At 35.4% G+C, this 12,150-nt stretch overlaps 1 protein-coding gene across 7 annotated transcripts in view; it reads left to right on the top strand.

Moving 5' to 3' along the window:
• The window catches only part of KCNC2 (potassium voltage-gated channel subfamily C member 2), a 197,655-nt gene extending 186,018 nt beyond the window's left edge, over positions 1-11,637 (top strand). For 3 of the 7 annotated variants that reach the window (XM_030323258.1, XM_030323255.1, XM_030323257.1), the window contains exons 3-5: positions 1,256-2,183; positions 4,257-4,421; positions 9,561-10,303. In XM_030323258.1, coding sequence (XP_030179118.1) covers positions 1,256-2,183; positions 4,257-4,421; positions 9,561-9,697 — 1,230 coding nt within the window. In that variant the 3' untranslated portion in view covers positions 9,698-10,303. Of the gene's footprint in view, positions 1-1,255; positions 2,184-4,256; positions 4,422-9,560; positions 10,304-10,405 lie in introns of those variants that run through there. The other 4 variants (XM_030323261.1, XM_030323260.1, XM_030323264.1 and 1 more) reach the window with 4 other exon arrangements.
• The last annotated feature ends 513 nt before the right edge of the window (positions 11,638-12,150 follow it).

The following is a 12,150-nucleotide window of genomic DNA, read 5'->3' as shown; positions in this document are numbered from 1 at the left end:
ATCAGAGAGCACTAGAACTCTGCAGGCTTCTTTGAAAGCCTCTGGTACTGACTGTCACAGTACCATTCACTCAGACAACTGGGTGTTAAGCTTTCAGAGCTTGAATATTAAGAAGTATGTGATCCCAAGATAAGTAAATGGTTTAACATATTTGTATTCAACATGCGAGCGTTTGGTAGTTAACAGAAAAAGTGGGAGCAAAACTTATCAGGTTAGGGTGTTTCGTCTATCCTTTTGTTATCTTACATCTTGCAAAAGTAGCTTAAACTCTGTGCTGATATTGTAGAACTGTAAAATATGGTAATAGTAGTGTTATGAGTATGGATATGAGTTAATTACATAATTTGTTTTTATGAATGTCTGGCAGTAATAGGAACTATATAAGGAGAGATTTTATTATTATTCTGTATTAGCGGGTGTGTGTATTCACATAGGGGACTGATGAAATGAACTAAAAAGTTGAATTACAAAAAAAAAAAAAAAAAACCCTGCAATTTTATAGCATGCTACTCTAATAACACTTGGAGTTCTTTTTCAGGTGAGAAAGAAAATTGTCTTTTAATTTGTTCCTTAACTCTGTTTCTCTCTCTTCAGTCTTGTTGACTATTCCTCTTCCCTAGATTTGTTCTTTTGGACAAGTCTCCACCTTAAGCTGATACAATTTAACTTTAACATAGCTCAAAAGGTTTTTTTTTTTTTTTGTTTTCCATCCATGTCCATACCTGTGACAACTTGGAGCATCTTATTTATAGCTAAAAACCTACAGTAAAATTTGGGTAGCTTCCAAATTTCCATCAGTATGAACTGTACCTTATATTTATAGATGTAAAACTTGATCTAATACATGAAGGTTTCTAGGATCAGAACCAATATCTGGAGCCACTGTCTACATTTTTTTCTTTAGTCTGTTGCCCTTTAACGTTGTTTTGGATTGATTTTTATGCTTTCTTAACAGGTATATTTTCTTATACAAAAGAGTCAAGAAATTATTTTCCAACATAAGCAAAAGTTTTTGCCTATATAACAGAAAACAGAACTTGAAACAAATTACATGTGCAACTCTAATTAATGATACCTACACATCTCTTCTTTCACTTAAATAACATCCCAAGCAAAACCTCCAAAATCTCCAAATATGCTTTTGCTCTTTTTCATCTGCGGGGATCGATGCTCTTAGATTTGGATCAAAGTATATTATAGTTCAGATCACTCTTTGTTTCTTTTTTATTTCTTTCCCTCCCCCCGCCCCCTACAGTTTATTGCTTTTGCTTCTTTATTCTTCATCCTGGTTTCGATCACAACCTTTTGCCTGGAGACACATGAAGCTTTCAATATTGTTAAAAACAAGACAGAACCAGTCATCAATGGCACAAGCGTTGTTCTGCAATATGAAATCGAAACGGATCCTGCCTTGACGTATGTAGAAGGAGTGTGTGTGGTGTGGTTTACTTTTGAATTTTTAGTCCGTATCATTTTTTCCCCTAATAAACTTGAATTCATCAAAAATCTCTTGAATATCATTGACTTTGTGGCCATCCTACCCTTCTACTTAGAGGTGGGACTCAGTGGGCTGTCATCCAAAGCTGCTAAAGATGTACTTGGCTTCCTCAGGGTGGTAAGATTTGTGAGGATCCTGAGAATCTTCAAGCTCACCCGCCATTTTGTAGGTCTGAGGGTGCTTGGACACACTCTTCGAGCTAGCACTAATGAATTTTTGCTGCTGATAATCTTCCTGGCTCTAGGAGTTTTGATATTTGCTACTATGATCTACTATGCCGAGAGAGTAGGAGCTCAACCTAACGACCCTTCAGCTAGTGAGCACACGCAGTTTAAAAACATTCCAATTGGCTTCTGGTGGGCTGTAGTGACCATGACTACCTTGGGCTATGGGGATATGTACCCCCAAACATGGTCAGGGATGCTGGTGGGAGCCCTGTGTGCTCTGGCTGGAGTGCTGACAATAGCCATGCCAGTGCCTGTCATTGTCAACAACTTTGGGATGTACTACTCCTTGGCAATGGCGAAGCAGAAACTCCCAAGGAAAAGAAAGAAGCACATCCCTCCTGCCCCTCAGGCAAGCTCACCTACTTTTTGCAAGACAGAACTAAATATGGCCTGTAATAGCACACAGGGTGACACGTGTCTGGGCAAAGACAATCGGCTTCTGGAACATAACAGATCAGGTAAGGCACAATTTCAAATGCATGCCATTAAATACTTTATAGACCAGTATGTCCCTTAGGTAGAAGGCAACCATTTTCATTCTCTGTAAACTTTCATGAGTTTTCAGTTCTACCCCTTCGCAAACCACGTGTTTGTATCAGGCTTGTAGATAGCTAGACTGTAGCCTGTAGCTTTTCTCAGTAGATTCCAAGTAGAAGCCTGCGTAGCTGGTCTATAGAGTTTTCCTGCTTTAGTGGGAATGCCCTCTGCTGATGGTGCCAATATTTTCTTTTGCCTGTTTGTTGCTCTTGTGCCAATGTTTCTTTGTTCCCCTGCACGATGTGATGGTATGATATTGGCCATTTTCCATCTTTCATTCTCAAAATGTTGCTTTCCATATCATTTGGCTTGGCGTGTTTGTCTCAGTTTTATCTCTGCCACATGGGGCCATGCATCTCAACCTAATTCACAAGAAGCAGTTACTTAAAAAGAATGGATGCTTATATTTGAAAAGCCTGAACACCAAAAAGGTGATATGGAAGATAGCCTTTTTGATAATACAAGTTGTTGCTAGTAATATTCTGGAGGTTTGATTAAATTTTCATGATTGTTAACTTAGGTAGGATCTTCAGTATAATCCCTTTAGATTGGGTAAAATGCTATGTAATATAATAGACTCACCATTATTCTGGAGATAGATGATCTGCTTTGTCTAGTCAATGGCAAAGTTGAATTTCCCTGTGGATTTCCTTTTTTCTACACTATGCATTGGGCGCTCTGTTCCCTCCCAAAATGAATTTTGGGTGATATATTGCTGAATCCCTTCTCCTCTCCATTGCCATAAATAACCTAGAGAACATCAACTGATAATTGATGTTCATTTTGCCAAAGTTATAGGCAGTAGTGTCCTCTCTAGTTTATTGTGTATGGTACAGACGAAATATTTTGTAGATTAAACAATTTAATTAGCTTTGAGCCCACTATGAAAATTTAAGATATGTGCATTCCCTGTAACTTAGATATATTTAATATTTTTCCTGTAAAAAAAGATTCATGATAATCCTATGTGAATACTTTTGCATAATTCAGAAATGACACCAATTACACAGAGCAAGCAAGCAAACAAACAAAAAAGGCAAGTAACATTTCCATAGGTCCCTTCATTAGTTTCCAGAAGTTTTTGCAAAGTAAGTGGGGAAAAAAATGTGGCTGGAACTAAAATGCTTTCTTAAATATATTATTCATAAAGATCTTTTCATTTAGTACATTGTTCTGCAGATTCTGTCAATATATCTAAAAACTATTAGGCCAAGAATGTCTTTATGAATAGTGGAGTTTAGTAGATGTTGGTCTCATCAGACTGTTCTCAGTATACCTGTGCAGATTCCTTATGAAGGGCATGGAAAAAGAGGACAAACTCTCAACCTGGGTAAATACTGTTATAACAAGCTAGCATCTAGGCCAATAGGATGTAAATGTCTTTGGCAAGCATATAGAAGTAAACAGTTGTTTCAAGGGCATTTGGAGAAGTTAATCTTATTCCTTCGTTATGCTCAAAAAATATTTTTCATTTCAAAAAGGAGAACCTGGACATAAAGTGAGATTTTGGATTTATTTTATTAATATTTTGGGGGAAATTACTTTCAGCAAATATTAAAAGCCTGTGTCTTAAAGAACTCCAAAGACAAATACGTACCTCGGAGTTTTTCCTTAAGTAGGCTCCACTTTTAAAGATTCCTATTCACAGTAACTAGAAAGCATGTCAAAAATCTTAAGATATTAATGTGTGTGCCAGTTCATTATCACACTTGTTTTGAATTCATATTAGTTCTGTGAAAGTCAGTTTCCTACTAAATGGGATCCAAAATGGAATTGAAATTTCCCAAAGAACATTTCTCTCCTTTTCAATACATTTCCATTTTGCTCCATGTAGATTTTTGTAATGAGTGATGAAAATCCTTTTTCTTATCATGATGTGATTACTGTGTTTTGTATATGGAGTGACTGTACTATGGACATTCAGTGTAAACTCTTTGTACTGTCTCATTTCCTCATCCATCACTGTCTGTCAATGGGCATGGTGCTGTGACCAGTGTTATCAGGTGACGACAGTACAGGAAGTGAGCCGCCATTATCACCCCCAGAAAGGCTCCCCATCAGACGCTCTAGTACCAGAGACAAAAACAGAAGAGGGGAAACATGTTTCCTACTGACAACAGGTGATTACACGTGTGCTTCTGATGGAGGGATCAGGAAAGGTAGGCATGCATTTAATCAGATCCTAACAGGTGACTTAGAAATTAAGTGCTACTAATATATGGAGTGATATAAATGCTTTTTTGTCATTTTCTACGAAAAACTGCACACAGTGTTGTTTCACATTTCTCATCATCTCTTTTCTCATTATAAACATTTAAAGTACATATCATAACAGTACACTTGACTGTCATATCTGAAAGGTATTTCATCTTTCTTTCTTTCTCTTTCTTTCTTTCTTTCTTTCTTTCTTTCTTCATTTCTGTCTTTTTCTTTCTTCATTCATTCATTTCGGTCTTCATTCATTCATTCATTCATTCTTGTTTTTGGTTTTCCATTTGTCTATGGGAAGAATTGTAATGGGGTATTTAAAAATTAAGTTGCTCATCTAATAATCTTAATATAATATACTCAGCAGTCTTTAAAAGTTATCTTTTAAACTACAAGTAATAAAACTCAGTAATTGGCTCTATGCATATATTTGATAAGTAATTGATAGAACAATAAGGCTTTTTTCAAAGAAAATCTTTAAACATTCTCTAATTAAATCTCTTATCCAGTATTTGGGCAGTCTTTGCCATGATTTATCTGAATGTCACAAGGTTAAAAAGATATAACATCCCTGGCCATATAAAACAGTATATCCAATCACTTAAAAGGCTACTTGCATACTTATATAATGTGATACGGAATTTCTCTTCAAGGCAATACTAATAATTTTAAGTTTATTACTATTTTCAACCCACATTGAACTGTGACTTGCACACAGAAGATACTCAATAACACTTGTTGAATGAGTATATTTTGTTGGTTAGGCATCTTGGTCAAGGAATATAACAGTATTGAAGCACCACTCCACCATGTGCTTCCAATTTTCTAGATTATGCCACTGTCTCTGACCATTCCCTAGGTGCTGTTTTTTGTTTTTGTTTTGAGTAAACTTTATGGATCTCAGGACAATTGGGCCCTTTTACTCGTTCCTTAAGAAATAATTTTGTGACATTACCTACCCTGGTCCAAGGGCTGATATGCTCTTTGATTACTCCTACTTTGATAATTCTGTTTGCTTTATTGCCATGGTTCTCTTTCTCTGTTTATTGACAGAATAGAGAAAGAACTATAATTATTTCTTATGCAATGTACTGAATTTGAATGAAAACCAATCCAAAACTTTCATATTAGTGCAACTGTGTTTTAAAAATACTTCACTTTTTGCTATTCATTGCAGTTTCTCCCAATTGAATACTTTAACATTTTAAGCCTTCAATATTTATTTTGTGATGTCTTCTTTGAAATGTCTCATTACCCATATTGTACTTCTCTTTCATTGCTTCTGAACACTTTTTATTGTCCTGTCTGTCTCCATGCCTTTGATCTCAAAAGAGAAGTCAGACTCTTCTTTTATTTCTTTAGTATGTAATATTTCAAATACTTCTTCATTTAAGCTACTTGCATTCCTCTGCATCTATTCTTTATACCAAAATATATTTCAATTATTTGAATATGTTTATTTGATTGTTTGCTAATTTACATTTAAATATTAAGTGCTAGAACAATTTTTTAAATATTTTATGATAGTTAACATCCTATCATTGTACTTAAGCAAAATATGTATACATACATTAACTAATGATAATAACATATAACTAATAATTTATTGTATAGAACATTATATTTTAAGTACATTACATATCTTAACCCACTATATATGTGTATATATATATGTATATATGTATATATATGTATATATGTATTTATATGTAATGTGTGGCTATATTTTTATACATTTTTGAACATCACATAATAAAGTATCACATCCAATGCTTATACTAAGGTTACATGGTTAAGAACTTAGCTAAATTTTTTTCCTTCCACTGTCAGACAATATTTGAATTTTAAACTTCAAAGGAGATCACATATGAAAAAATACTTTGCAAATTATAAAACATTATGCAAATATAGAATTTTTCTGTAAAATGGCAAAGTTTCATGAGCAAAGCAATTAATAAGATATTTAGTTTGTATGGAAAAATTATACGTAAAATTCTATTTCACAAAGACAAAATTCTCTTTATCAGTGAGCACATCTTTGAAAATTCATCTATGGGCTTTTATTCTTTGTCATTTCTCATCATAATCAACTTCTTTTTTCATTCTTGCTTGTTTTTTTTTTACACTACTGTGTTTTTCCTCCCAGTCCTTGTAACATTTTGGCTAACTTCACTTATTTTTTTTAGTGTGTTGTCATGTTTATCAGGAATCTATTAACTTCTTCTCTTGTTTCCTTTTATGTAGATTATAGATTTCTGCTATTACTCTTATTCAGGCATTTATTTCCTAAATGATCCCTTTTTTATCTTTCAAGTTGGTCTTTCAACTGATTTGATTTTAGTGTGCTGAAAATTCTCCCCTGTACAGATGAAAAGAAATTACCAGATTCCCACTGAATTCTTTTCTACCAACAAGTATGAATGTAGTTGGACATACATTAAGAAAATTTATGGATTCCCTGTAAGAATGAACTCCCAATACTTAGAACCTGTGTTTTTATTTATTCAGTAGTTTTTAGGAAATCATATTACATACACAAAAACATACCCATTGATAGTACATTGCTAGGCAGTTTCAATATTTCCCCATATAAGCACATGCTTTTGACAACCATATAATTGGGGCGCCTGGGTGGCTCAGTCGGTTAAGCGTCCGACTTCGGCTCAGGTCATGATCTTGCAGTCTCTGAGTTCGAGCCCCGTGTCAGGCTCTGTGCTGACAGCTCAGAGCCTGGAGCCTGTTTCAGATTCTGTGTCTCCCTCTCTCTCTGACCCTCCCCTGTTCATGCTCTGTCTCTCTCTGTCTCAAAAGTAAATAAGTGTTAAAAAAAAATAAAAAAACTTAAAAAAAAGGACCATATAATAGGCACACCTTGTATTTAGATGCCAATTCCAAGTAGGTTCAATATTGTTTATTCTCATGAATTATATTTTTAACGATTCCACTCAATAAAAAGTTTGCTTAAGCAAAACCTTATCAAATTTTGTATCAGAAATGAACCTGCAGAATAAAATATATATATATTCAATGAATAACGTATAATTTTACTAAATACTTGTTATTAAATTAGAAGGGAAGTCTTTTCAAATTAACACTGAAATTATAGTTATTAAAGTAAAAGGACTTATAAACAGAATAGATAATATTTATGTTAAAAACTGTAATTCAGAATAATAATTGAACATTAAGAATGGGAACCAAGATTTACATATAACTAGGGTGATTAACATAAAACGATCAAGTAAATTTTTACCTTTTTGGAGGTCCTGTAGGGAAGATTACATGGTCAACTAGGATAAATTATTCTTCATATAATTCCCAAAGTTATACTTCCAATGTCTTTACAGAAGAGCAGTAATGACTAGCTCTTCAGGAGCATGGAGGTCCCTGTGTAAGGATAAATTATCTGCAATTCTTTTTTAATTATTTAAGACATCCTCTTATTAAGTATTCCATCATCCTCTGGAATAGAATGAAATACATGTTGCCTCCCATGTTTTATATCTCTAAATGCTAACAAAGCTTATTGGCATATAATCCTCTCATTAGCAGAAAGGATGTCCTAGAGAATTTTACAATAGGTTATGGATGGCATAAATTTCCATCTACAAAATCTCAAGGAAGACTGCTGAAAGTTTCTGTGTGTGTGTATGGGGAAGGACGTTTCTGTCCAGTCCAGCTTCTCCCACAGTAGAGCAGTTATTACAGTCTGTGTCCATTCTTGTACTGGCTGCTTGAAAATCAAATAATCACTAACTCACTGAAAATGTTTCTTCTTTTCTAGTGAAAGGAGGAGAGATAGTATTAGCTTCTTCCCCAGAAGTTCCATGAAAATTAAAAAAAGTACCTGAGAGGAGCACAGGGAAACACAATAGGCCCATTTTCTTTCTCATATACTAACATGCACACCGAGGGCTAATCAGAGCCCAAGGAATATGTCCTGAGACTAAGGAATCCATGAAGTTTAGTGAAGTTGTATCCACTTGCTCAGCTTTGGCTGAGGGAATTTCATTTTCCTGTTCGACAACACTTTTTTTTCAGTGGACTTCTCAGAACATTTATTTCCTGACTAGTTTTTCTTATGACTGACTCCTACATTTGGTTCTTGACTACTTTTTCAATTAATAGTTGTCCTGCTTTTAAGACAGTTCACTTCTAACTTTACATGGTGCTAACCACCCCATTGAACTGCCTCTACTCTTTTTCTAATAAATAATGCTACAATATATGAATCTTCCCAAAGGTGACTTTGATGGGAATGTTGCTTGAGTGACTAAGGAAAACCACTGGGTTAAAGCTTGTGAGGAGGATCTTTTATTCCGTAAGTCCATGATAATCACGTACAGTTGATTAGAACGCAAGATAATAGAAAAAGTGAATTATGATCAAATGGTTCTCAGTTCTTGGCAGTGGAGAGCTAACTGAAAACATCACATCATAAAGTTCAGACTGTAATTCACTGAAATTATGACTCAATTTATATTTCATTTCCTTCCTTTTTTCTTTACATTTTTTTATCCAAAGATATAGAAATGGGCATTCTACATCACCTAGATAATGGCATCAAACGCCATTATTTAAGAATCATCCTTTTAACACTATAAAGCTGAAAAATTGAATATGCTGGAAAAAGAGTTGTCCACTTAAAGTTGATCATGCTTATTAGCTTAGTAAACAATACAAAATGAAAAGAAAAAAATAGCCCATTTGGTTTTTTTTTTTTAGAAACAGATTCTGAAATTTAAAAATATTAGCCAAGTTTATATCTTACTTAAGTTGCTTTGCCTAACTCTTAAAAGATCTGTAGTATTTTATATACCAAAATTACATCAATACAAATTACAGTGGGAAAGAATGAATTTTGAAGTATTACAACTATAAGTTTTGATTGATTTAATTTCTTGGGAATGACAGCTATAGTGAGCTTTATTTTTTTAAGTTATAAATGGTCTCAATATTGAATTCTTTGTAAAAAAATTTTTTTTCCCTTGAACTCAAAATAGCACTTTTGATTATCCTGCATGGTATTATTTGTCTGTGTCTATTTTCTGGTTGAATTCAACTGATGTCTGTGCATTTTTTCATAAAAGGATATGAAAAATCCCGAAGCTTAAACAACATAGCGGGCTTGGCAGGCAATGCTCTGAGGCTGTCTCCAGTAACATCACCCTACAACTCTCCTTGTCCTCTGAGGCGCCCTCGATCTCCCATCCCATCTATTTTGTAAACCAAACTGCATCAGTCGGCTAAATTGTATGAATTCGAGTACTGTTTACCCCAAAATGGAAATAAGTAAATGTAGAGTTACTCCAGGCTCCATTAAATACAGTTTCAATCCTGCATGATACTACTTTTTGAAGTCAGAAATGCCACTTGGGTAGCTAACAAATCTTCTCCTGGCTTTAAAGATTATCTAAAGTAGTGCTACTTCTCCATATTAATTACCCTGCTCTCCTTTCGCAATAAAATGACAGGTAGTGTCAGATATTGGCCAGTATGCTAATACGTAAACATATCTTCAGGGAGATATAATTAAAACAGTGTGCTTCCAAACACCGGTCACTTCATTGGACCTTCATTTCTCGTGACTCTAAACCATTTTGAAGATGTTTGGGATCCTATCTTGATTGCACACAACATGACTTTGGTCAGCTCATTTGCATGGACCATCTTGTCTCTATCACCTGAAAGCAATGTCGCAGAGTTCGGGGACCGTGGATGGCTCAGGATATGTGTACCTGCTGATATGAAAGCACTGGTTGACTGTTCTGCATGTTGAATTGTGGGGCAGGGAGGGCGAGTTTCTCCTTGACATTTTTTTTCCTTATTCTTTGAAAGAAATATTTGTTTTAAACAGTTTAATTTCTTGGTTGATTTACTTTTCTTCAAAAATGCTGTATTGGAGTTCTGAATGTCTCTGGTTGTTTGCACACAGATAACTGCAAAGAGGTTGTCATTACTGGTTACACGCGAGCTGAGGCCAGAGCTCTTACTTAATGACTTGGGGAAGGCACAAAACATGAGAGAAAGGTAACTGCCAGCCAGGCTTGCATTGTTTAGCCAGGAATTGCTGCTTGGTATTAGAGTCATATATATATTTTTCCAATCCCAGGATTTGTCATCATTTTCAGAGGCAAAGTGCCAAATATCACCCAAAGCTCTCGTGTCTTTTTTTATCCCCTTCCTTTATTTTTATTTATTGATTTTTGTGCAAACATCAAAGATGATTGTTTTCACTGGAGGCTTTCTTGACCAGCCTTAAATTTCTGACTCACGGGATTAATCAGATTTTCAGGCAGTGTTGAATCAGGTGCTTTGTCCTGTATGGCGTTTTGTCCGTCTGTCTTAGCTCCCTGTCTTCAATGTATATGCCATCTGTCTTCATGAAGCACAGAAATGCCTTGATAAGATGTTCATGATTTTAGTACCGGGTCCTCTCCCCTGCCCCCTGCCTTCTCTGCTATTTGGAACAGCCTCTCTGCTTTGTGTGTAAATGGATGATGCCCTGTAGACTACCTACGTTAATCAGTACTGTGAACCTTTTTGATAAGCAGGATTTAAGCAGCAGTATCACCATTACATTTGGTTGCTGGCTGCAGTGTCAGTGTCTACTACCTAGCAACCAGCATTCATCACTACACTCCAGCAAAACCCCTAGGGAGTTTTATTCAGCCCAAGTGGAAGAAATTCTGTTTACAGCGTCCCGATGAATGCAATAGCAATAGTGTGTCCGGTGTATTGGGCATGTGAAGGAGGAAAAATGCCATACTATAAATTGAGGGATAAACATTATTATTTCTAAGGCATTCAGGATCCTTGAGACTGTTGATTAATCCTTAATTCTCATGTTTATTTTTTGTGAGGAAGACAAATGTCATTTTTATTATTGATCACATAACGTCTATTATTCTCTAAGTCCTAAAGCATGAACTGCATGTCTGAGATTTTGTACGGCAATGTATTTACCCAGACGTACACATCTGATATTTAGAGATTCTGTGATCCTTTTAATGACACCACCCTTAGAAAGTTATAATTCCATATAGCTTTATGGTAAAGGAATTAATATACTGTCTGGTGCTGCTGTTATTGACTGCAGTGTTGTACAGAATTTATCATGGATTTTTGACTGCTGAAAAAGGGACAATGGAATTTAGCCATGCCAAGGACTGTACTGGAAACAGACTTCTGCTGCTGAATGTGCCCTGATGTGACCAGGTCGCACTCGGAAGAAGTCCCTGCGTCTTCATGAGGCATCTAAAGCTTAGAAAAGAACTGTGGCTGGAACTCATTTGGTGCTCCCCATATGAGTGGTCTGCTTGTGGACCTGCCGGGATCCATGAGACAATTGTAAATACCAACACGTGTGCATGGGTCAACAGCTTCAGCCATCTCACACCCAAGGAAGCCAAATTCATGATCAATATCTCTGAAGCTTCAAGTAAGGCCCATACCTCTGTGAATTGCCCCTCTTGGGCCTGCAGTAGATTGTGCTGTGAATCATACAAGGCAGTGATAATGGCGTAGTATAGATGTGTCTTAATTTCCCTTATTTCTTCTTTGTTGTTTGAATCCATGAACATTGATGGTATCATTTTTTTATAAACCATTTATGTTATCTGCTTGTCTTTTTGTGAAATTTTCAGTGCCTATTTATCAAAACTAACCTGTGTTTAGTCA

Source organism: Lynx canadensis, chromosome B4 (assembly GCF_007474595.2).
Source record: "Lynx canadensis isolate LIC74 chromosome B4, mLynCan4.pri.v2, whole genome shotgun sequence".
Lineage (NCBI taxonomy): Eukaryota > Metazoa > Chordata > Mammalia > Carnivora > Felidae > Lynx > Lynx canadensis.
The sequence above is the reverse complement of the archived record's forward strand: the minus strand, read 5'-3'. Positions and strand labels throughout refer to the sequence as shown.